The sequence below is a fragment of the Hemicordylus capensis genome, chromosome 1, assembly GCF_027244095.1.
Source record: "Hemicordylus capensis ecotype Gifberg chromosome 1, rHemCap1.1.pri, whole genome shotgun sequence".
NCBI lineage: Eukaryota > Metazoa > Chordata > Lepidosauria > Squamata > Cordylidae > Hemicordylus > Hemicordylus capensis.
Genome location: NC_069657.1, coordinates 263983106 through 264005629, shown reverse-complemented (window position 1 = coordinate 264005629; position 22524 = coordinate 263983106). Strand labels below are relative to the sequence as shown.

The 22524-nt window shown below is 45.6% G+C and overlaps 1 protein-coding gene across 2 annotated transcripts; it reads left to right on the top strand.

Annotated features, from left to right (window-relative positions):
* The first annotated feature begins 1597 nt into the window (after nucleotides 1–1597).
* On the top strand, nucleotides 1598–20419 carry LOC128340096 (GDNF-inducible zinc finger protein 1-like). Of its 2 annotated transcripts, none has more exons than XM_053284856.1 (7): nucleotides 1598–1830; nucleotides 3531–4814; nucleotides 7229–8107; nucleotides 12361–12455; nucleotides 12610–12777; nucleotides 16146–16303; nucleotides 17682–20419. In XM_053284856.1, exons 2-7 carry the CDS (start codon nucleotides 3532–3534, stop codon nucleotides 17922–17924), a joined length of 2826 nt encoding a protein of 941 aa, XP_053140831.1. In that variant the 5' UTR covers nucleotides 1598–1830; nucleotide 3531; the 3' UTR covers nucleotides 17925–20419. The 2 variants fall into 2 exon arrangements, with proteins under 2 accessions (XP_053140831.1, XP_053140830.1); XM_053284855.1 differs by lacking the exon at nucleotides 1598–1830 and adding an exon at nucleotides 1898–2124.
* Nucleotides 20420–22524: the final 2105 nt, after the last annotated feature.

Here is a 22524-nt window from a genome sequence, read left to right as displayed (position 1 = left end):
AGAATGAATTAATTAATGAAATGTGGAAAATCTGCATTTCCTCACTCTTTAACTGGGCTGCAACCTGTAACTGGTGTGATTAATCAATTAAAGTTTGTAGCTGAGATGATTAAATATCTTCTCTAATTAATTGGTGGGGCAGAACTGACAAGAAAAAACTCCAGGCATTGAGGAGGAGCACAAGATGAACCTCAGCCCTTTCATCGGCTGCAGAATGCAGTTTATATAAGCCACACAGGGAGGAGCTGCCTTTTATTGAGTCAGCTAGGCCAGTATTCCACCCAAACCAGTGCTCTGCCATTGAGGTGAGGCAGGGACATCAATTGCAAGGCACTACAAGCACTAGAGAATTTAATTCTTCAACAAAGCTTCTTCCCCAACAGATAGTTTAACTAGTTTTTAGAAGGCTGTGGAGAGTTATAATTAGACTAAAAATAGGTGGGAATCAAAGTGTGGGGCTTGAGCATTTCATTAAAGCCCCCCTTTCATGTTCCTCATAATTTGAACACTCAATGTGCTTTTGAGATGTGCATTTCCAGCTGACATCACTCCCCCCCCCCGCCCCGCCAAAATGCTACAGGCCTTCAATTCTGGCTCAGACCACAATACGTGGGGAAGGGGAGGTCAACTTTCCACACACACAGTTTTCCTGGTAAAAATTTCCACAAAGCTTCTTCTTGCCCTATGAAATGGCTACTTGAAGCAACTTAAGTACGTGCTTAAATAACACCTATTGAAATCAATGGGACTTCCGTATTTTGTTGTGACTAGATCGTGCCCTTCCTCTTTTCTGCCAGACTTTTGGAGAAAACATGGTGAATCCTCTTAACATCTGCCTGGCTTGTCACTACAGTGGTTTAGTGGCATATGTTGATCTAGCGCTGTTTTATTACCTGTTTCAAAATGTTTACTGTTTTTAGTATTGGCAAAAAAACCCCAAAGAGTAAAACGCGTTGCAACAGCAGCAAATAAACTCATGTAGTCAGCGCACCATGGATTTTTGCTCTAAACTGCTTTGTGCACTAATTGTAGTGTGTTTCAAATCAACAATAGACAGTTTGTTTTAATATATTTAATATTTAGTGTCCACCGTCTCTTCCTCAGAATCCAAGATTTCCCTGAAGCCCTTAACACCAGCATGCAGAATAATCCACACCACACAAGTTCTCCGCCCAGCAGATGGCGACAGTACACGAAACAGGCGGGGCGGGGGGGGGGAGGCTTTCACGCCTGCGTTAAAAACGGCTCCTAAATCCTTTCCCGACTGCAGTCTCCGGCGTCCTTTCCCTCAAGAAAGATGGCGGGCCGCTCAGGCACCTTAGGTACCCTAGACCAGGAAAGCGCCATCAACCCCCAGCACCATAGACATAAGAAACGGCCTTTCTAGCTCTACAGCTACGGGGTCCCAGCAGGCGGCTATTGGGTCACATGCCCTCCCAGCCTCTTCCGTTTCCTCGCACCCCCGCCGCTCATGTCTGCGCTTCTGAATATCGCACAGACCACCTAGGAGTCTGCCTTGCTTGCAGCCGGCGGCCGCTACGGATCATTTTAGCCCTTTCGTTTGTGTGCGTGTTTGTGTGGCGGGGGGGGGGGGGTAAGATGCGAGGGGAGGGGAGGGGCGGGAGCAGGTGAGCCCGGAGAAGGACCTGGCCTGAAGGGAGAGAGAGGCCTGCAAGCCTGCGGTGCCCGGCGAGTGCCGAGACCGGGATCCGCTGCCCCTCCCGCCCCCGCTCCGCAGCGCGGCTCTCTTCTCTTGCTCCTCTGCGCCTTTCCTCGCTCCGTTGCCAGCCACGGGAACCTCTTGGGGTAGTCCTGTCGGATCAAACCAAGGTGGGTGCATCTAGTCTAGCATCCTTGTCTCCCCCGTCCACCCCACCCCTCCCCACCCCATAAGGGCCAACCAGGCAGGAGACTGGAGACAGAGAGAGAGGCACTCACTCACTCGCCCCTCCCAGGAATTGGCGTTTAGGGGTACTCAGCCTCTGAACAGAGAGCCTTTCAGAAGTACCCTGCTCCTGCATAGGGAGGCTCCATTGAGGCAGTTGGTAGACATCACCATACATTGGTCTCATTTCCCCTTTAAAGCCTTCTAAGCCAGAGACCGTCACTGCATCTTATGGCAAAGTGAGTTCTATAAAGTAACTTTTCGTCATGTGGAGGTGCAGATTGTTTTTGTCTGTGTGTGATAAATTTCACTGAGTGACTCTGAGTTTTAGTTCTAACGTTATGAGATAGGGATAACTTTTTTCCTCTCATTTAAGACTTACTTTATAGACTTCCCTCATATCTCTTCTTAGCCCTACTCCCTCCCACCAATTAAAAAGCTCCAAACACTTTTAGCTTTTCCTTGCAGGGAGGATACTTTCCAGGTACTCTCTCCAGGAAGGAATGAAGAATACTTGCAATTGATCCAGTTTATACAGGGTCCGGCCTGCTCGGATCATGAAGGTCTGGGTCGGTTTATACCTGCAGCAGAATCTGCAATTGGGTTTTTTCAGGGTTGTATCACTTCACACCACACGTAGCATGTTTGGATGCTTCCATGCCCTCCAGTACTTGTTGCATATAGAAAGCTAGCATATCAGAGAGTGAGATTCTAGCCTAGCCTTCTCCCTAGCATACTGGGTTTTTTTATAGGTGAGTAGAGTTTTTTCATGGAGCAGCACTGAATTGTACAAACTCCTACCTAAGTGGTACTGGCCAGATAAAGCAGTAACATCCTAAGTGTGCCGTCAAGTTGATTTCAACTCCTGGCGCCCACAGATGTGGTTTTCTTTGGTAGAATACAGGAGGGGTTTACCATTGCCTTCTCCCATGCAGTATGAGATGATGCCTTTCAGCATCTTCCTATATTGCTGCTGCCCGATATAGTGCCAAAAGGGATTTGAACCGGCAACTTTCTGCTTGTTAGTCAAGCATTTCCCTGCTGTGCCACTTAAGGTGACTTAGTATCATCCTACTGAATGGATAAACTGGGCAACTGATGCTATTTTAGCCTGTCAGTTTAGTCATTTTTAGCTAAGTAAAAGGATAAACTCTGATCCTGTTAACTCCCAAGCAGTATGTTGACACTGGCTGTTCTCACATGACACTTTCACATAAAAAGTTCACAAATGATAAAATAAAGAATTCTGTTAAGTTTCAATCATTCAATTTCTCTTCCCCACCCCATTAACTGTGTGGATTTTAGTTATGTTTATGTCTGCCTTTTCCTGTTTCCATGTTTCTCATGGTTGTTAGGTGCCTTCTAAATTTTGCACAAGTTTAAAAATAAAAACTAGCAGCCCCAGGGATTAACTTTCTGATCTTCCAACTAAGCTGGAAAATGAAGTCAGATCTGTCAAAATCCTGCTCTACATCTGTCTGTGGGATTGCTGATTGTAAGCAAGTTATTTTTAGATTTAGGAAACTCAACAATATAAGTCCCCAGTTATTAGCATATATGTGGTTTTCTGCATTACAATTGATTTGAATGTAGGTAACATGCTGGTTGATGGGAGTTCTCTAATGTACTTTCTTCTGTCTGATAGGATGGAGAAAAAGAAAATTTTAATGAAATCTAACGTTGCTGCTTCTAACCTTCTGAGAGCATTACATTCTCTCTATCAGTTTGGTCACTTCTGTGATGTGACAATACATACAGACCAGCTAGGAATCCAGGCAAATTTTTTTGTTCATAAAGCTGTATTAGCAGCTTCCAGCAATTACTTTAGAAGCCTGTTCCTTGAAGACGAGATGCTGAATGCCAAGAATTGCAAGGTGACTCTCCCAGATGTTCACACTGAAGAATTTGTCTCCTTCCTAAAGTTTATCTACACAACAGAAGTAGAAATTGAAGTGGACAAACTGCACCGGATGGAGGAGGTAGCTGAAAGACTTGAATGTAGGGATCTGCTTGATGTGTTTAAAGAAATGAAAGCCATGGATTTAAGTGTCCACTTGACAAGACATGAAAGTGGTAAGTCCCCATGGAATCAAGCAGAGCAAATAGAAGAAATGGAGCAGAGTGATTTGTCCCAAATTTTGGCAACACCTATGAAGAGAAAGCTTTGGGACAGAAAGAAACATCCCAAACTGTCAGCTACCTATGATGATGATGAGGATAATTCTGGACATCATTATAAACATGAACTTGTTCCTGCTAATTCTATAGATGAGAAGGTAACATCAGCCAGACATAATAATGTGAACATATATGACACTCACGATACAGACATGGTCTGCCAGGAAGAAAATAAGACCAGTGCTGCTTTATTAAATCAGGTGGACACAAAAGAAGCTGACATTGTAATAAGTAAGGTACTTCCTGGCCAGAAAGAGGATGAAAATAGTTTGGTGCTTGGTGAAGTCAAACTTAGAAAATCACCACGCAGCATATCCAAAGTTTTGCCACAGATATACGCATGTGAGAAGTGTAATCTTTCCTTCCATTTTGCAAAGCAGTACCAGTCACACATGGAACTAGGGCATGGCATAAATTTGGTCATTAAATATAGTTGCAGTATATGTGACCAGCTCTTTTCCAATGGCCAAAATCTAAGACAGCACAGGCTCACTGTTCACAACAATGAGCGGCGCTTCCCTTGTGTGCTGTGTGACAAAAAGTTTAAGCGCCAGAAGGACATCAATGATCACATCCGGAGGGTGCATGAAAAGAAACGGAATCCTCAAAGGTGTCCCTACTGTGACAAGGTGATCAGCTCCAAATGTGGCCTGACAGTTCACATTCGAACACACACAGGAGAGAAGCCTTATAAGTGTGAATGTTGCCCAGCAAGTTTTGCTCAGAGGTCTGCCTTCAATACTCATGTGAGGTACAGTCTTTATTTACGCATTTCAGAGCACTGGGAGGCAGATTCACTCCAATAGCTAGTACTAATATTCTCTCCATACGAATAGGGCTTATTCAGTGGCTTCCATTTTGGTTCCACCCCTCACTGCAGTGAGGCTGGTATTGGCTACTGTGTTCATACACAGTCAGGACTAGGATTCATAGATGCACAATCCACTCTTCTGGGGTGTGCTTGGTACTGTATCAATCCATCTCAGCTTATCCAAATAGAACTTGATTATTTAGCAGTGTCTTCTTTTTATTTACACACACACACACACACACACACACCAGTCTTTCAGTTAGTCCTAATAGTGTGATTTCTTCAAATTAAAATCTTGTTTTGGTCTCTGACCAGCATAAAATAAAACATTACAACTTTAGTGTTAAAAATAGTCTATGCTTGTGAGACAGTCACTGTAAAAGCTAAAATCTTATTGCTGAACTAAAATCTATGGAATGTTATAAAATTAATTAAAATATGATAAAGTAAATACATAGAGGTTAAGAAAGAGACTGTGAGCATAAAAGTGAAATATATGAAAAATTTTAAAGTAGTTAAGATTAGAATTAAAATTTGATTAAAATATGATAAAATGAAAATTGTATAACTGGGTAGCAGGGACAACAGTGCAGGTATGAGCTGTGTCAGGCGTCACAGGGGCACAGATGTTCCAGGAAGGGGATCTTCTTTTATTTTCCATCTAACTCAGCCAAAGGGATGGCACTGCAGTGAGCTAAGGTGAAGCTCTTCTTAGTTAGGGGCCTCTAGCTGTGTTAGATAGGCATCAGGTGCCACTATGTACTTTAGGCTTTCAGAGATAGGGAGGTTTGGGACCCTGCCTAGGTCAGTTTGGTGCTCTGTGTCCCTTATGCATTGTTTAAGAAGTCCCCTGGCCTGCTTATAACCCAGGGAAAGTAGTTGGTGGGAGGGGAAGAGCCCAAGTGGTGATAGTTTCACCAGCAGGGTTCATTTCCAGGTGGATTGGTATCTATCCCCCAACGTTGGTGGTGGTGGGCGGGGGGCGGCCAGGTCCATTGGGAAGAAGGATAGTCTTAGCCAAAAATTGAGTAAGAATTCCTGAATTCTTAGGAATTTGGACTGGTCGAGCTCCAGAGGGGCGATGTTGGAGAAGGGGCCCAACTGGGCTCCATAGAGAAGTTGCACCAGCAACTTAGCTTCAAACTAGCCGACCCCACACAGAGCATCTGTGCGTTATTTGGGGGCAGCGGTTACCTCTCCCCCCCTTCTGCCCCAGTCTCTGCTTCTGGGCCCAGCTGCCTCTCCCCCCCACCGCCACTTCTGCCCCCCCTTTCTGCCCCCCCTCCTGGGACTTGCCTCCAGAGCAAGTCCTCCTGGAACTTGCCTCCACAGTCCGCCACCTCTGGCCTCCACAGCTGGGCTGCTACCGTGGCAACCAATCCTTCTGGGTGCTCCTCAGCCAATCAGGCGTGTCCATTGCCCAGCCAGTCAGCTGGGCGTTAGGATGCACATTCCAAGGCACACCCAGGAGAATTATATAGATAGATAGTTTGAAGGCTGCTGGCATGTATTAGCCTCCTTTTGACCGGAAGAATTTTAAGATGACGGTAGCAGTGCTCCTCTGGGTGTTTTGGGCAACATAGTTGCCGTAGGCTTTCCTGGTGCCAGAGGCATGAAAACCACCCCCAGGTATTTGAAGCATGAGACCTGCCACATCATCTGCATAAATCTGCATTGGAGGTTGCATCTGACTTTCAGGGATGTGTCATCATGAAGGATATGGATGAGAGATAGCAGGCTCCAGTTGAACAAAGAGGTTTCCAGTTTTTCCCACAATTTGGCTCACAAGATGGAGTCAAATGCAGACTTGAGGGCTATGAAGGCAGCATACAGGGAGAATGTGTTATGGGAGTATTTCTCAGCTAGGTGCTGGGTACTAGGCACTGGTCAGTGGTGGATCGTCCCTCCCTGAATCCGGCCTGCTCCTCCGCTAAAAGGCTTTCTAGTTCCAGCCAGTCTCTTAGTTTCCAATACAGGTGTTTTGCGTAGAGCTTGCTGATTGAGTTGAGCAGGCTGATGGGTCATGTATCATTTGCTGGATCATCCCTCCTACTTTTTTTTGAAGATGGGAACAATAAGTTCTAACCCTCAGTCTTTCCCATGCTTATCAATAAAGGTAAACAGCGAGGCCAGAATGGGAGTCCACCATGCGAAGTTATTCTTTATTAGCTCAGGGGGATTAGATCATCATCAGAAGCCTTCCCAGGTCTTAGTTGAAAGCAGTGTTCCCTCTGGTTGAAAGATCAGATCCTTGATCTCTGTAGTTTTTAAGTGTTTTTAGATGTAGTGGCATCAGAATTTGGCCCTAAGTTTATTCACACTGATCTATATGTGGTGGTGCTCTTTCCCAACAGAAAAATGCATGAATCCAAACAAGATGGGAAACTCATGTCAGGTTACTGGATGATAGTGCCACCAGCAGAAAGAGCAGATATTACGGACAGGGAAAGTGACGTGAATAATAATACATGTTATGAAGAACCAAATACTGACTTGAAAAAAGAAATGGTGGGTGAAAAAACAAGGGAGCTTGAGAGGGAATCCAGGAGTTCTGCTATGGAAGCAGAGCCTGACAACAAAGAAGAAAGGCAGGAACAGTGTGATGAAACTGGTATTACGAGGAGAAAAGCAGAAGGCAGTATTAAAGGAGAAAAGGAAAGGGATTGTGAAGATGGCAGCAAAGATAATGAGGTGCTCTCTTCTGATGACAATGAAAATTATTCAAATGATCAAAATGCAGAAGAAAATGAATCCGAAGTAGACTACAGAGTAAGAGAAGTAAACAAAAACAAGATCACTAAGAAATTGGCCTATGTTATATCATGTAACACATGTGCTGAGAAGTTCACATCACGGAAAAAATATGTTGATCACTGCAAAGATATCCATCACTCCTTGCCTGGTAAAGTTTATCAGTGTGACGTTTGCAGCAAGTCTTTTGCTAGTTACAACAGCTGGAAAGAGCACAGGTCCTGTGTGCATACAGAAGATCGGCAGTTTGCCTGCACCCTCTGTAATGCCACCTTTAAACGAAAGAGGGATGTGAGGACGCACTACTTGCGGAAACACGAAGGACGAGTGAAGCGCCCCCTGTGTTCTGTCTGCGGGAAGATACTGAGTTCTAGAACAGCGCTTGTCTTTCACATGAGGACACACACGGGAGAGAAGCCCTACCAGTGTGGCATTTGCTGCTCCCGATTTGCTCAGCCATCGCAGCTCAAGATTCACACCAGGTCAGCCTGCATCGTCTTTTTTTAAACCTCTCCTTCTTAACAAGTTCTGCAGGCATCATCTACTATTTGGGGTACTCCTATGTGGTGGATACTGGCCGTGCATACTGAGTAACCGCATGGCAAAAATGAAGGAAAAAATGTGTGCAACCATCTGTTTGTGTGAAACTGCACTTTTCTGAGGGGTGTAGCCACCAATTCTCAGCAGAATTGGAGTCATAACAGGGTTAGGGTTTATTTTGTTCTAGTATTTTATTTTTAAATTGTTAGACACTGCTAATGTACTTTGGCACCATGACAACTTCAGGGGGAAAGCATTCAAATATCCCCACCCATGATCTCTCACTAGCCCTCACTAAATTATTATTATTTATTATTATTATTATTTATTCGATTTCTACACCGCCCTTCCAAAAATGGCTCAGGGCGGTTTACACAGAGAAATAATAAATAAATAAGATGGATCCCTGTCCCCAAAGGGCTCACAATCTAAAAAGAAACATAAGACAGACACCAGCAACAGTCGCTGGAGGTACTGTGCTGGGGGTGGAGAGGGCCAGTTAAGATCTGAATAAGATCATGCCCAGCAGGCCTAAACGGATACATATACTGAGCCTTGAGCTACAATGAATAGGGTTGGCCTTGTAGCTGGGTTCCAGTTCTTCCTGGGTGGCAGCAAACAATTGCACAACTTCATTCACATCTTATTGGATGTTTTAATGTTGTGTTGTGAGCCTCCTAGAGAACAATTTGTTATGGGGCAGCTAACAAAGTTCATTATTATTATTTATTCATCTTTCAGCCTTAAGTGAACTGTAAATCTAAATGACAACCAGCTGGAGAGCTGTTAGCCCTCAAAATCTACTGTGCTAGGCATTTTGTGCTGATTTCACATGGTGCAATTTCTAGAATCCCCAAGCTGCATCTTGCTCATGGTGTAAACTGGAATTCAAGGGCCCTTACATGGAGAGGCACAGACTCCTGGATCTCTTGGCTGAGAAATGGCTGAGCTTTAGATTACCTTGATTGAACCAAGGCTCTAAACATGTGCTGTACAGTGTAGTTTGTTTGGCTTTCTTCTCCTTGAACTCGATCACTAAAAATGGGAAGAAATTCAACAAAATAAGGATGGTGGTTCTTCCACATCGGCATAAATTCTCCATAGTTCTGCTGATGAAATTTTGCTGCACAAGGGACTTCAGGGAAGGAAGGAGTATCTAAATTTAGTGAGACAATAACACTCCATGAACTTCAAGAAGCAAACAATACTCTTAGAGCAGTCTATCTTTGTAAAACGATTATGTACTCTTGAAGAAGTTCAGTGTTGTTATAACTGTTAAATGCCCAGATCTATTGCTTCTCTTTAATTACATTATAGAGATCTCCACTTCCTGAGCCTTTTCTCTAAAAAATGAGTTTCTTCTATTTCTGTGATGATGCTGATGTCTACAGTTTGTCCAGATAACAAAAACAATTATTTTGATTTCAAATTTCATTTCATGTTTATAAAATTCTCCTGGTTTGCCAATGGGCAAAAAGCAAGGCATTTTAGCATGCAGCAGCTTGTCAAACAGGGTTTTCTACTGTGCAAGAAGGGAGGGGCAATTGTCAGTTATCCTCCCCCTGCCCCCCTCCAGCCACCTGGGTCTCCTAAAACTAGCCCCCGGGGACCCGTAGAGACATCGTTTTGGGAGGAACAGGCAACTGCTGAGGAAGGGGAGGACAGTCCAAAATCACTCTTCATGCAATAGAAAAAACCCTGGCAGATCAGCACAGGATTAGTCTAGATGTCAGCCACTATCTTCTCAAAAAGAAGGCATTTCTGTTCAGATATACCAAAAAGTATAAGTTTATGTTATACACTAGTATTTTTAAGCCCGTTAAAATAACGGGCGCTAGTTGGGTTATGTTTTTCCCCTCTCCTCCACCCGGCTGGGCCCACCACCACCTCTGGCCCCACACTCTTGCCTCTCTTCCCCTCCCTCCCACCCCAATCTCTTGCCCTCCCTCCCCCTCCCACCCCCCTCTCTCACCCTCCCCTCCCTCTCACCCTCCTGTCCCAGTCCCACTTGCCCCTCCCCCCTGCCCCACTCCCTCTTGCCCTTGCCCCTCCCCCTGCCCCACTCCCTCTTGCCCTTGCCCCTCCCCCTGCCCCACTCCCTCTTGCCCTTGCCCCTCCCCCTGCCCCACTCCCTCTTGCCCTTGCCCTCCCCCCTGACCCACTCCCTCTTGCCCTTACCCCTCCCCCACTCTCTCTTCCCCCTCCCCCCGCCCCACTCCCTCTTGCCCTTTCCCTCCTCCCTGTCCCCCTCCCTCTTGCCCCTCCCCCTGCCCTTGCCCCCCCCTGCATTTTTTAATTTTCTTCTTACCGGCCCACCCGTGGCTCTCACCAGCACAGCCTTGTCCTGCTCGGTGACTTGGCTCCGCCCCTTTCGCCCGAACAGATTCCCCATTGCCACGGCCCCGCCCGTGCGGCGGCCCGGGTCTACAGTGGCCCCACCCAGCCCCGGCTTCAGTACGGCGGCCACCAAGGCTCTACCCTAGCGAAAAAGCGAACGCGGAAGAAGACAGGCTAGGCAGCCGGCCCAAGATGGGGAGGGCTCAAGAAAGCGGGCGGGACTTGTGGGTAAAACAGTAAAGGAACGGGGCCAATAAGGGAGGGGCGAATGTTGTTGCTCGAGAAGAGCAGCTGGTGCTTCCCACGCCACCCGCCTAGACGCTGTTCCCAAATCCTGGCTTGTCGGGTCTTCAGGGTGGTTTGCAAAGTACATAGATATATATGTTCATCCCCTCCCGCCCCGCCCAATACTTTCTTGAATGCAGCCCACTTGAGAACGCTTTAGGCCAAAGCGAAGCTTTCCTGTTTCCCCCACCGCCTCCTCACCCCGTCCGTCCAACGGTCCCGCCGCTGCCGCCTCCGCCCTCCCCGGTCCCCGTTTCTCCTCCTCCCTTCTCCCTCATGGCCGCCAGGCTCCATACGGCCGCTTCAGCGGCAGGGCCGGTCCCAGTGCTGCCGCCTCCGCCCTCCCCAGTCCCCGCTTCTCCTCCTTTCGCTTTGGGAGCCAACATGGCTGCCTGGTGCCTGCGGCCGTATCTTTCTCGGACGTTCTGGGCATGCGCTCCGCGCATGCCCAGAACAGCCAAGAAAGACACGGGCAGGGACACGGGATCACACTTTAGCTCTTTATTATAGAGGATGATACTTGTCATGTACTAAAAGTAGTGAGGTAAGCTAGGTCTGATGAGAAAAAAGTTCATATTTCATTTTGCCCCAGAATACTTTGAGTTGGGATGGGGTGTGTATGTGGAACCCTGGGGAAAGATAGGTTGGGTGTTTCTGGAAGTTTCAAAGTGTTCAGAACACTTGCATACCTACTACGAATATTACCTATATTGGGGCAGCACTTCTCCTGGTTCTCTGTTGCCACTGTTGGCTGTTGCCAAGAGCAGTTAAACAACTACTACTATTACTTATATACCGCTTTTCAGTAGAAGTTTCCAAAGCAGTTAAAAAGGCACTGAAGACACATTTATTAGGCTTTAATTAGGTTTATAGTTTTAAATAATTTTAATATTGGATTTTAAATATTTTTAATCTTTTAAATGATTTTAATTAATTGATTTAATGTTTTAAATGATTTTAATTGTAAACCGCCCAGAGATACAAGTTTTGGATGGTATATAGAAATATTTTAAATAAAATAATAAATAATAAAATAAATAGTTCCACTTCACAAGAATACAGAAACGGAAATGGTTTTTTGTGTGTGTATGGAGAACTACTTGTTTGGGCTTGTGTGTTTCTTGCACTCTGCTTTAATGAATTCTTCCTCCACAGAATCATAGTCTGAAAGAGCCTGAAGATAATTTATTCTAATCCAAATCCTCAGGCTAAGGCAGGAACGTAAATGTGAATCTTTGCATTCCTGCAAACTCAATGGCCTGGTTCACACAATCATTTGAATCTAGATTTAATATAGGTTACTGACATTAATGTGATTGTGTAAACTCATGCCAAGGCAGGAATCTTAAATTAATCACTGGCCATAAACCACTGTGGCATGGGTTCACACAATTGCACTAATGCTTGCAATCTAAATTAAACCTAGATTTGAACAAGGTATGAACTAGGCCTGTCTCTTGCCCGGGGAACATAGTCTTAGAAAACCAGCTGATGACATTCACTTAGTAGGAAACGGTGTAAATTGTTGGTGGCCACATGCTTTCTCAGTATTCTCATATGCCTCTGAATGCAGGTCCCATACAGGCGAGAAGCCATATATTTGTGAGGACTGTGGGGCGTGTTTTGCAGATAAAGGCAAACTTAACGGTCACAAGAGGACACATACAGGTAGGTGTTTAAATCCATTCCAAGGGCAATGCACATTGATGCCTGTTATGCTGACCATTATTTATTTTGAAGCCCAAGAATGGAGAAAAACCCTAGATTTTGAGAGGCAATCTGTGATGGGTCATGAAACATTGTTCATTTGTTTCCTTTACAGGAGAGCGTCTCTTTAAATGTGATGTGTGTGAGAAACATTTTGCTACCAATGAATACTTAAAATGCCACAAACGCTGCCACATGGGAGCTAAACCATATAAGTGTGATGTGTGTGGGAAAACATTTGGACTGAGAGCCTCATTAGCCCAACACAGTAATGTCCATGCAGGTAATAAATACTTTTACCTTCCATTTTGGCAGAGAGTGGGATGGGGGGCATGGGCAGTTGGGTCCAGGCAAAGCAGTGTGTTAGCCGAATAAAGATCTAGGGCATGATGTTGAGGGTATATGACCCAACCACTTTGCTTAGCTAAGCAAATCTAGGTCTTGCAGTGCCTGGATGGGCACTGGATGGTGCAGGATATAATTTCCAGTAAGACAATAAGAACATATTTGCCTCTGAAGAAGAGCATACACTTGAAATGCCTCAGGCCTTATAGAATAAAGTTATCATCAACTTATTCAGCATCTTATGGGCTTTCCTTCCCTCCATGTTTTTCTGGCTTTCTGGTGCTGCGCCCCCGCCCCCTGCTTTCAAGTTTGCCTAGCCCTGCTATAAGGGGAAATCTATCTATCTATAATTCTCGAAGGCATACCTGTGGCTAATCCCATGTGTGGCAGCTCTCACGAGAGTTCACAAGCAGAAACACCGTGGTGATTGGGCAGTGGGGATTCCATATGCAGATAGGGAGGGGGAGCCTGTGTTGGTTAAGGTCAGTTGGAATGCAACTGATATATATATATGGATAGTAGGCAGGGGTCTGTGAAGAGAGGGGTCGTGAGAGAGGAAAGAGCCCCTTCAGGAAAAGGAGGCTGCTGTTGTGTGAATTAGATGAGGAATCAAGATGAACAAGATCTGTTAAAGAAAAAAGAAGGGAGGGGAAGAAAGATGGGAAGAGCGAGTGGAAGAGAGAGAAGCGGGGAGGGGGAGAAAGAAGGAAGGGCAAGGGATGGGCTTGAGCCTATAAGCAGCCAGAGGGGAATGAGTGGCCATGGTGGCAGTGGCAGCAGCAAGGAATAGCCCAGTCAACCACTGCTGCTGTTTGGGTCTACTGAGGCCATTGGTGGAGGGAGACAAGCAGGAAAGGGACGGGCCCGGGCCTGTCAGCAGCCTGAAGGGACCGAGAGGCCGTGGTGGTGGTGACAGTGAGGAAGGGCCTGGTCAACCACTGCTGCTGCTCCTGTGGGAAGGGGTAGGAGTGGGACTCGGGTGAGAATGGGGAGGTCTCTGGGGATAAGGGGCTGCAGCTTGGCCAATAGGCACCACAATGCTGCAGCTGCGACCAAGAGGGGTGAGGGAGATGGAAGCAATGGGATGGAGGAGGAGCAGCAGGAGTGCAACTCAGGTGAGGGTGGAGAGACCTCTGAGGTAAAGGGGGCTGTGGCAGGGGGTGAAGGGAACAATCAAGTACTAGCGTGCAGATGCTCTGCATTAATTTTAAGCTCATATCCAATCTTTTCTTAAAATAAAGAAGCAATATAGCTAGTGTGCATATTTAAATATGAAACAAAAATGGCTACTGAGAAGTTTGCATTAGTTAAATACACTCAAAATAATTTTCACTTATATGCATAAGACCTATACAAGTATAATGCATAGATACACATGCAAGTGTGCTCCAGCCTGAATGTTGAACCTTATTTCTAAGATTCCACAAATTTTGACTAACCTTAGTTTCCAAGCCCATGCCCCTCTTTCACCAAAATCTTGGTGTCAGCAGGAGCTTTTACCTTGTCGAGTAGCAGCCACAGGGAGGATCAGGGATTAGGACAGTGACGGGGTAAAGCCCCCACCCCACCCCCTCCAGTGTTCTCTCTAAGGTGTGCTCACACTCACAAGTTTTTTTGATGTCCACTCAGTTAATTTCAGATCCTGCTCAGGTTGAATCAGGAATGCCTCATTCAGAATGCATGTGCGCGCACACTGCCTTGATACTGCTGCCCAGAACAAAACACATTCCGCACATAGATGAGAAAAATTAGAGCACTGCTGCCCACCCACCACCCCTGTCTTGACCTGGATCCCCTCGATGGCTGCATTTTTGAAAGAAAAGTCTGTTACAACACAGTGATCTTCACTATTTTCAAGCAGCAGTCACTTTGGCCAAAAAACACACACCCCAAAACAACTCAGTGTGAGAGCCGTTTCCCACTGGGCTGACCTCTGTGAGTGCTACGCTTTCCCAGTGGTGGTGTCGTTTAAGGGAAATGGAGCTCTGTCAAGCCCCAGCATCATCTTAGAAAGTGTGCATGGAGCACTAAGAAGTATAGTCTTTCCAGAGTTTTCCCCACAGATCTCTCTGGGGGGAAAGCACTAGGAAGAACTATACTTCCCAGTAATCGATGCACACCTTCCAAGATGGTACCGGGGCTTGAGATGGCTCTGTTTCCTTTAAAGGAGCCCCACCACTATGGTGCAGTGTGTATGATCTCAACTATGCAGAATATTTGGCTTCAGCTGAAGCTTTTCACAGGCCTAATAAACAGTCAGAGAGGGTCACTTAGGGCCAATGGGAGCCACCACTGGCGCCTGGGCCTTGCAATGAAGAACACTTGCATAACGTATAGTGTGGTCCTTACACGAGGAAATAGAAATGCCCTACCTTAACAAGCTGTGCCTTCAAGCCATGTGGAATAAAGACAGGATGGCTGGCTGAGTAATGAAGCTCTCCCGGTTGCCATGGGTGCTGCTGTGCATCCAGTCAGATGCTAGGACTGTTTAGTGTGCTGCTTCGACTGCAGCTGAGGCTGGAACTGGGAGGGAATTGTTCCTGGCTGCTGTGGTTCCTGATGCCTCCACTCCCACCTCTATTCTGTCCAATCTTCCCATCTCTTTGGCTCCATCTCCTTTTCCTAGGGTTGGAGCTGCTGATGTATCCTGCATCCTTCCCACCCTGTTTACCTCACCCTGGTGGTGCTGTGCTGCTCCTACGGCTGCAGAATCCCACATAATGTAGACTCTAGAAACTTACTGTGGGGAACATACTTAGTTACTTCTTTATGTATTTTGTCTTGGAAGTGGATATCATGGGGTCATCGCATGGAACATAAATAACTGCCCACACTTTCATTGACTTGTGTAGTCCCTGTTAACAAAGAATCTGAGAATTCAGCCACATGTATGCTAGAGGCTTAAACTGGCTTAAGTGGCATGGCCTTCTGAGGACTCTCACAAAACTACATTTCCCAGGGTGGATTAGAAGTAAACTCAGCACACCGGTGTAAAAGCAGTTCAGGTTTTAGTAATTTATTCTTAGATATGTTAAGTTGTAAAAGGGGATGGTTTATTTCCATGATGAAAAGAAACAAAACTAATACATTTATACAAATAAATATCTCAGAAGCATGAAAATAAATCAAGTATGCATATTAAATATATACAGTAAGCATAACCTGTTTAAATTGTTCATCTTCATTATAAAAATATTAAATAAAAAACCCTATGTTTGCAGTGCTAATTATAGAGCTTCAGAAGTTGGAGGTTCTGGATGTACTCTCCAACATTTGTGAGTCGGTGGGTTTTTGTTTTTGTATTAGAGACACCTCCTTATTTCTGTGAGCAGTGTGGAAAGACATTTACTCAGCAAGGAGCCCTCAGGCGCCACCAGCGTATTCACACTGGAGAAAAACCATATAAATGCAGGGCTTGCGAGAGAACCTTCACAGATATGTCCACCTTGAGGAGGCATGTGCTGGTATGTTCTCATGGTTTCTGTTATATATTTTAATAAGTATGAAAAAGCAAACAAGCCTCTTCATCTCTTTTGTGTGTCAAAACTTCTTCTCAATCCCCTGAGTTTTGAGGATTTTTAAATAGACTGCTGTCTGTTCCCAGAGAAGGGCCAGTTCTGCATTGAAAAACCCAGAGAAGTCCATAGTCACAAACAAGACAGACAAGCAAAGTATGATTATTTTTAAAATCAAATACAGGGCCAGATACTGTTCCTGGGGCCCAGAGGGGAACCACGTCATCTGGAAATGGGGAGCAATCCACCTTCCATCAGGACCCAGCATATTGTCCAATGGTCCTGTTCCTTCAGAGCTCCCTTCTGCGATTTAGACTGAGTTCTGTCATTTCACAAAACTCCCTTTCCTCCTCTCATCTACTGAGCCCCTGCTCAGGCTCTAGGAGGAGGGCTGCCTGCCTGCCAGACATCTTCAAGTGAAGCCACTGGCTCAAGCTTCGCAGGCAGCAGACCACCTCTGCCTATAAGACTAACCTCTTTCCTCCTCAGGCCCTGCCCAAACTATACCTCTTTGGTTGCAAGGCTGGATAGCTCTCTCACCTCCCTGGGCCTCTTTATGCCCTTGTGCTCACTAGGCTACCTCTTCACCTCCACCCCTCGACCACTCTTGTCCTCAAGCCGCCTGCTGTTGACGAGTGCTCCTAGGTATCCTCTCCAAGTGCCCCAGTTATTGTTGGGCTACCCAGCTGCATCTTCAGCCATAATGTGAGTGAGAGATGGCCTGATAGGAGAGTCAAGGTCACAAGGACACACACACCACTTAGAGCATCCAAGTGGCTTGCTGTCCATTTCCCCTTCCCCTGTCACCAACAGTCATGTGGCACGGCTGCTATGTATTAACGAGAAGACTGGTGGCACTGGTGCAAAAGCAAAGAGAATGAACATTGCACTGTTGACTTCTCTCCTGTGCAACCCCACTGCGCCATGCATGAGCCTTATGCAGTTCTGGGAAAGAGAGGGCTTGCAGTATAGTCTTCCATAGGCCACTGGGATTGCACCGGAGCCCTTCTGTTGGTGTGACAGGATGCCTAGTCTGTGTGATTGAAAGGATTGTTCATAATCGGTGAGACAAATCTTTGAGATTTGCACGATATACCTTGTCCACTCTAGCTAAACACAGAACTCTAGGATCAGGATCTCTGAATCCTGAAAAGTTTGCTTTTAAGAGCAGATAGTGTCCGCCCATGCATCAAGCAATAAACTGGTGCTCATTTCTTCTTCTTTTTTTAAGGCTTTTGACAACCTTAATGATAGTGAATGTTCATTTCATGTGTTTGCTTTAATTAAACCTTGGATAATTTATTTCTCCCCCTCTCCTCTACTGTAGGTCCATGATCGGAATGCTCATTGGAGGAGTTTCTTAATAGATCTTACTATCAAAAAGGATCATAATTGGTCCAAAATAGAAACTTTATCTAATATCTGTGTGGGAGAGGACTCTGCTCCGATTTGGTCAGGTGGCCAAGGTAAACTTTATAAACCAGAAACCCTGAGTGTAAAAAAAGCAGAACATGTGTCATGTAGTAGTAGTGATGTGAGAGAGCCTGACCATTCCCTTACGTACTTATAATTACAAACAGGCAAAGCACATCATGGGCATCTGCATTTCTCATCATACCTCCCACATGTGGGTACCTCATGCTGTTCGCTCACAAGTTCTATTACGAACCATACCCTCAGAAGGGAAACACGACCACAGGCTGCTCAGGGGCTGTTGTGGGGTTACTTGTTGACAAGAAGTGTAACTTTTTAGCTTGGAGACTCTTCCTTTTAATGCTGGCTTCATTAGGAGTCCTTAAGGTGGTGGGAGGGGAGGAGTGGGGAGCTCTTGTTAGGAGAGCCAATGTGGTATGTCTGAGCGTTGGGACTGGGGCTGTGAAAACCAGATCTGCACTCTGCCATGAAGCTCCCGAGGTGACCTTGGACTAGGCCCCTTTCTCTCAACCTATCTCACATGGTGGTTGTGAGGATAAACGGACAAGAGGGCGGCAGAAATTGCTCTAAGGTCCTGGTTGAAAGGGCTGGAGAAACATAACTAATCAGTGGAAAAACTGAGCAGGAACTGTTCAGGTGTGCATAACAAGCTTTAGCATCTGTATCCCCAAGTGCCCCTGTTCGCTATAAGGTTACAGAGTTTCAAAAACATCTTTGGACTGTGTTCTTGGAAAGCTAGTAAGGGAGTATGGGCAGTGGGAAATTCCTACAAAGAAAGGGATGTAAGGGCTCCAGCCTGTATGATTGCTCTGCCACATACACAATAAGGAAGCGCCGTACCTTAATTCTAAGCGTGTGGGGATTAGTTGCAAATGTTTACTGGTGAGTGAAAGGTGTCCTGTATATGATCAGAGTAACTTGTATTATTTCATATCAGTTTCTTTAAAGAAGAGGCATGGCCAAAGATGGTGCGGGTGGGGGGGAGGGTGATGATAATGGGCATGGTTAAAGGTAAAAGGGTAAGACAATAAGACAAAACCAATAGTTTTCCCCCCAATGCTTATATTGTTACGGTTATTTGACCTTAACATATATAACATGTATGGAAGGAGAAGTATTTGCCATGGGGGAGACATGAAGAAAGGGCAGGATGTCTTGGAGTTCAGTGAATATAGGGCAAGTGGGATATATTGCTACCTCCAACCCTACTCCATTCCAGAGAGCTGGGTGAGGCACTTCAAGAAAAATTGCTCCATCCATGTTAAATTGGCAAAAGGGAAATCAAGGCTGCATGGGCCACCCAAGGGGTTATACGCTTATTTTAAAGGGGGTGGAGGCTTGCAAAGGGTGTCCTATTCCTCGTTTGAAGGGACACTTCTCACTTTTTTTTAGAATGAAGGGGCTGACTCATTTGCTCAGTTCTGCATGTATCATTTTAAAGGGCATAAGAATATTCTGTTTTATAACTGGTATATGACGACAAAATTACAGATCTCCCCTCCCCTTGACTAATCAGTTATATTATGGCATCTGTTTTTAAGCCTAATATTTTCTCAAGGTGGTAACTTGTTAGCCAACGTTACGAAGTGAAGAAGGCTTATGAGAACACAATGTCTGTGTGTATGTCCATGTCCCCACTCCCATAACTTTTGTGTTTACAGTCCGATACAAACCAAATTTACAGTACATGAGAGGAAGCCCTAGGGAGTCTTGATGGGGGCATTTTTATTCTGACCTGCCATCTTGAACCAAGGCAGCAGCCACTCAGATTGTAAGCAACACTCAGGTACACATAACTCATGTGTGTACAGTCAGATACAAACCAAATTCACAACACATGAGAAGAGCAATTGCAGTATGCCCAATAGGAGTATTTTATTATGACCCACTATCTTGAAACAAGGAGCAGCCACTCAACTGATAAGTGTCAAAAGAAGCAGAGAGTAGGTTTCATTAGTTCTATTTAGAACGAAGTTTCATAATAGATAGTTTATTAATGTGTTGCATTAATGTACACATGCAAATATATGTATTTAGTGTAAGGATACTGGCCCTGCATGGCATATGGGACCTACTATGCAGTGTTAGGCTAATGGAAATTAAGTCAGAACAATGTTCTGCTGTTCTGGCTAGAGCAATAATTAAGAACATTTACAGGATTAATTCAGATAGGTGTTTTAAATGCTCACTATCTAATGGTACAAATACACATATGTTCTTAAATGTACAGTGATCCAGAAATGTTGGAACAATGTAAGCAAAATATATATCTGTGATAGTTGAAACAATTTTACTTTGCAGTTGAACAAAGGGTTGGGTGACTAAAGAAATGCAGGGTTTTTTTCCCATTGAATCTAACGTAGCAGCTAAGCCGATAATTATGAAACATCAAAAACATTTATCTGTAAATTGTCAAGGAAAATATGGGACAGCTTAATATTATTAAAATTGTCACAGTTTGCTTACTTGAGGAATATGTTTTAAAGCAGGGGTTTGTTCAAAACTGGCCTTTATTTCACCTTGGAATGTTAGATAAAATAAAAGGATGGAGCTGCTACATTATTGTTTTTGTGATCTGTTTGATTGTATTCTTTGTCCCTTTTTTGTTAAATAAATATTTTTTTAAAGGCATAGCAGCCCTACTCTTGTGGCCTTGCTCTATCAATAAAGGGGCAGAGGTGTAGTGTGCATACACAGTGAGCTCTGGTTTACTTCCATGTTCAGGAGGGTGTTTGTAGTGAAATGGCTGCTTCTCCTGGAAAAGGCATGATTATTAATAATACTTCTATACCATGTTTCAACAAAAATGTTCTCAAAGTGGTTACTCTCTCTATCTCTCTCTCTCTCTCTCTCTGATGGCTCCATGCCCCCAAAGTGTGCACAGCCTAAAGAGAAACACAAGGTAGATATCAACAACAGCCATTGTAGAGCCATAAATTTGTAACAAGTTAGACTACTGCAGTGTGCTCTATGTAGGGCTGCCTTTGTATCTAGTCTGGAAACTCTGATTAGTGCAAGATCTGGCAGCTAGACTGGCCTCTAGAACCAGAAGAGACCATATTACTCCTGTCTTAAGAACACTGCATTGATTACCAGTATTTCAAGGTGAAATACAAAGTGCTGGTAATCCTCTCTAGTAAAGCCTTGGTGTCCATCCGTGGACACCAAGGCGTGTGTACGTGCCTCCCTCGGCCATTCTGGGCATGCGCGGAGCGCATGCCCAGAACGGCTGAGGCAGAAACGGAGACAGGCACCAAGCGGCCATGTTTGTGACTCTTCCCGGCCGCGGGGTTAACAAAGGCGGCCACGGGGAGGACAAATGTGGCTGCGGCAGCCGCTGGGAGGCAGAGGCGGCGGAGGCTGCAGACCACCCGCAGGCGGCAGTTCCTTGCCGCGCCGCAGAGCTGACAAGGGCGGCCACGGGGAGGGAGCTGACAAGGGCGGCCACGGAGCTAGCAAAGGAAGAATCTTGGGAAGGGAGTGCTTGGCCAGGAACGGCATTGAGAGTCAGAAAGAGTCTCAAAGTCTCGGGGACTGAAAGCGTAGCTCCTTCACCTTCTCCTGTCCCTCATTTGCCACCCCTGGCAACCCGGCGCCGATGCTGCCATGGCCCGCCGTCAATAATCCACCCGCCCTCCTTGGTGCCTCCTCGCCTGAGGAGCCCGAAGCAGAGTGTTGCCTTCCCAACCCTGTGCGCCCCGGAGGAGTCCTGATGGCTCCTCTTCAGAAGCCAGACAACTTTGGCTGCCTCCCCTCCTGAGCGACGGCCGCGTGGGGAAGGGAGCGCGGCAGCTCTCTCAAGGTGTGCGGGGAGGGGGGCTCCTAAAGCGCGCGCTCCTTCGCCTGTTGGAGGGAGACGGAACAAGTATGTAATGCGGCGGCTGGTTGCTTGGTGCGTGCCAGAGGAGGAGGAAGCAGCAGCAGCAGCAGTAGCATCGAGGGTCTCATTACCAAGTAATGAATATTTCAGCACGAGCTAAACAGCCTCCTTGGCTGATGTCATGGGACTTGCTGCTTTGGCGACTCCACCAATCCCCCAAAGAGAAAGCGGGAGCGCAGGACGCAAACCGCAAGTTCATTTGTGGCAAAAAAATGCTCTTGAACGCTGTCACAGCTGCCCGGGCGAGCCTTTCCTTGCACGAGCTACCTTTAGTTTTTACCTCAGAAAGCACCGGGAAATAGACGGACACCTGGGTTTTTAACTGTATTGCGATTTCCTTTGTGTAAGGGACACATTCCTTCCGCAGGCTTTAAGTGCCCCCTTCCTACTTTGGAATTATTTATTTATTTATTTATTTAAACCCTCGGGGTTAGTAGAGCGCACTTCTCCACAGGCAGAACAAGAAATGTATTGCTGCTCGCACTTTTGCTAGCTATCTCATTTCCCTAAAACCAGGCTCTTTTCCAAAAAGGTGTGTACCATTATGGTTGCCAACATTTTTTTTTAAAAACTTAGACCTTTAAGGCTCAGTGTGAAGTTGGCCTCAAGCTTGGAAAGACAGGATATTGGATCTGGGGTTGGGGGACAGAGCTTGCAAACAAGTTTGTGTGTCTCATTTTAGAAATTAAACACTGCTTGAATCTTTCCTGTGATAATGACTACATTGACTACTTGATTTCTGTAGCACCCCAGTGTAAGGATCCATTGACTTTTGTTTAATCATTTCTGTTTGTCCCTCTTTGTCTCAAGTGTGCTGAGGAAGAAATAGCAAGGTTATCTACTCTAATGGCATGTG

Bases quoted from the DNA above. Each gene is read 5' to 3' on its own strand.
- LOC128340096 (XM_053284855.1), top strand. The intron at 4,815-7,228 runs GTACAGTCTTTA...CTTTCCCAACAG, and splicing joins GCCTTCAATACTCATGTGAG to AAAAATGCATGAATCCAAAC. The intron at 8,108-12,360 runs GTCAGCCTGCAT...CTCTGAATGCAG, and splicing joins CAGCTCAAGATTCACACCAG to GTCCCATACAGGCGAGAAGC.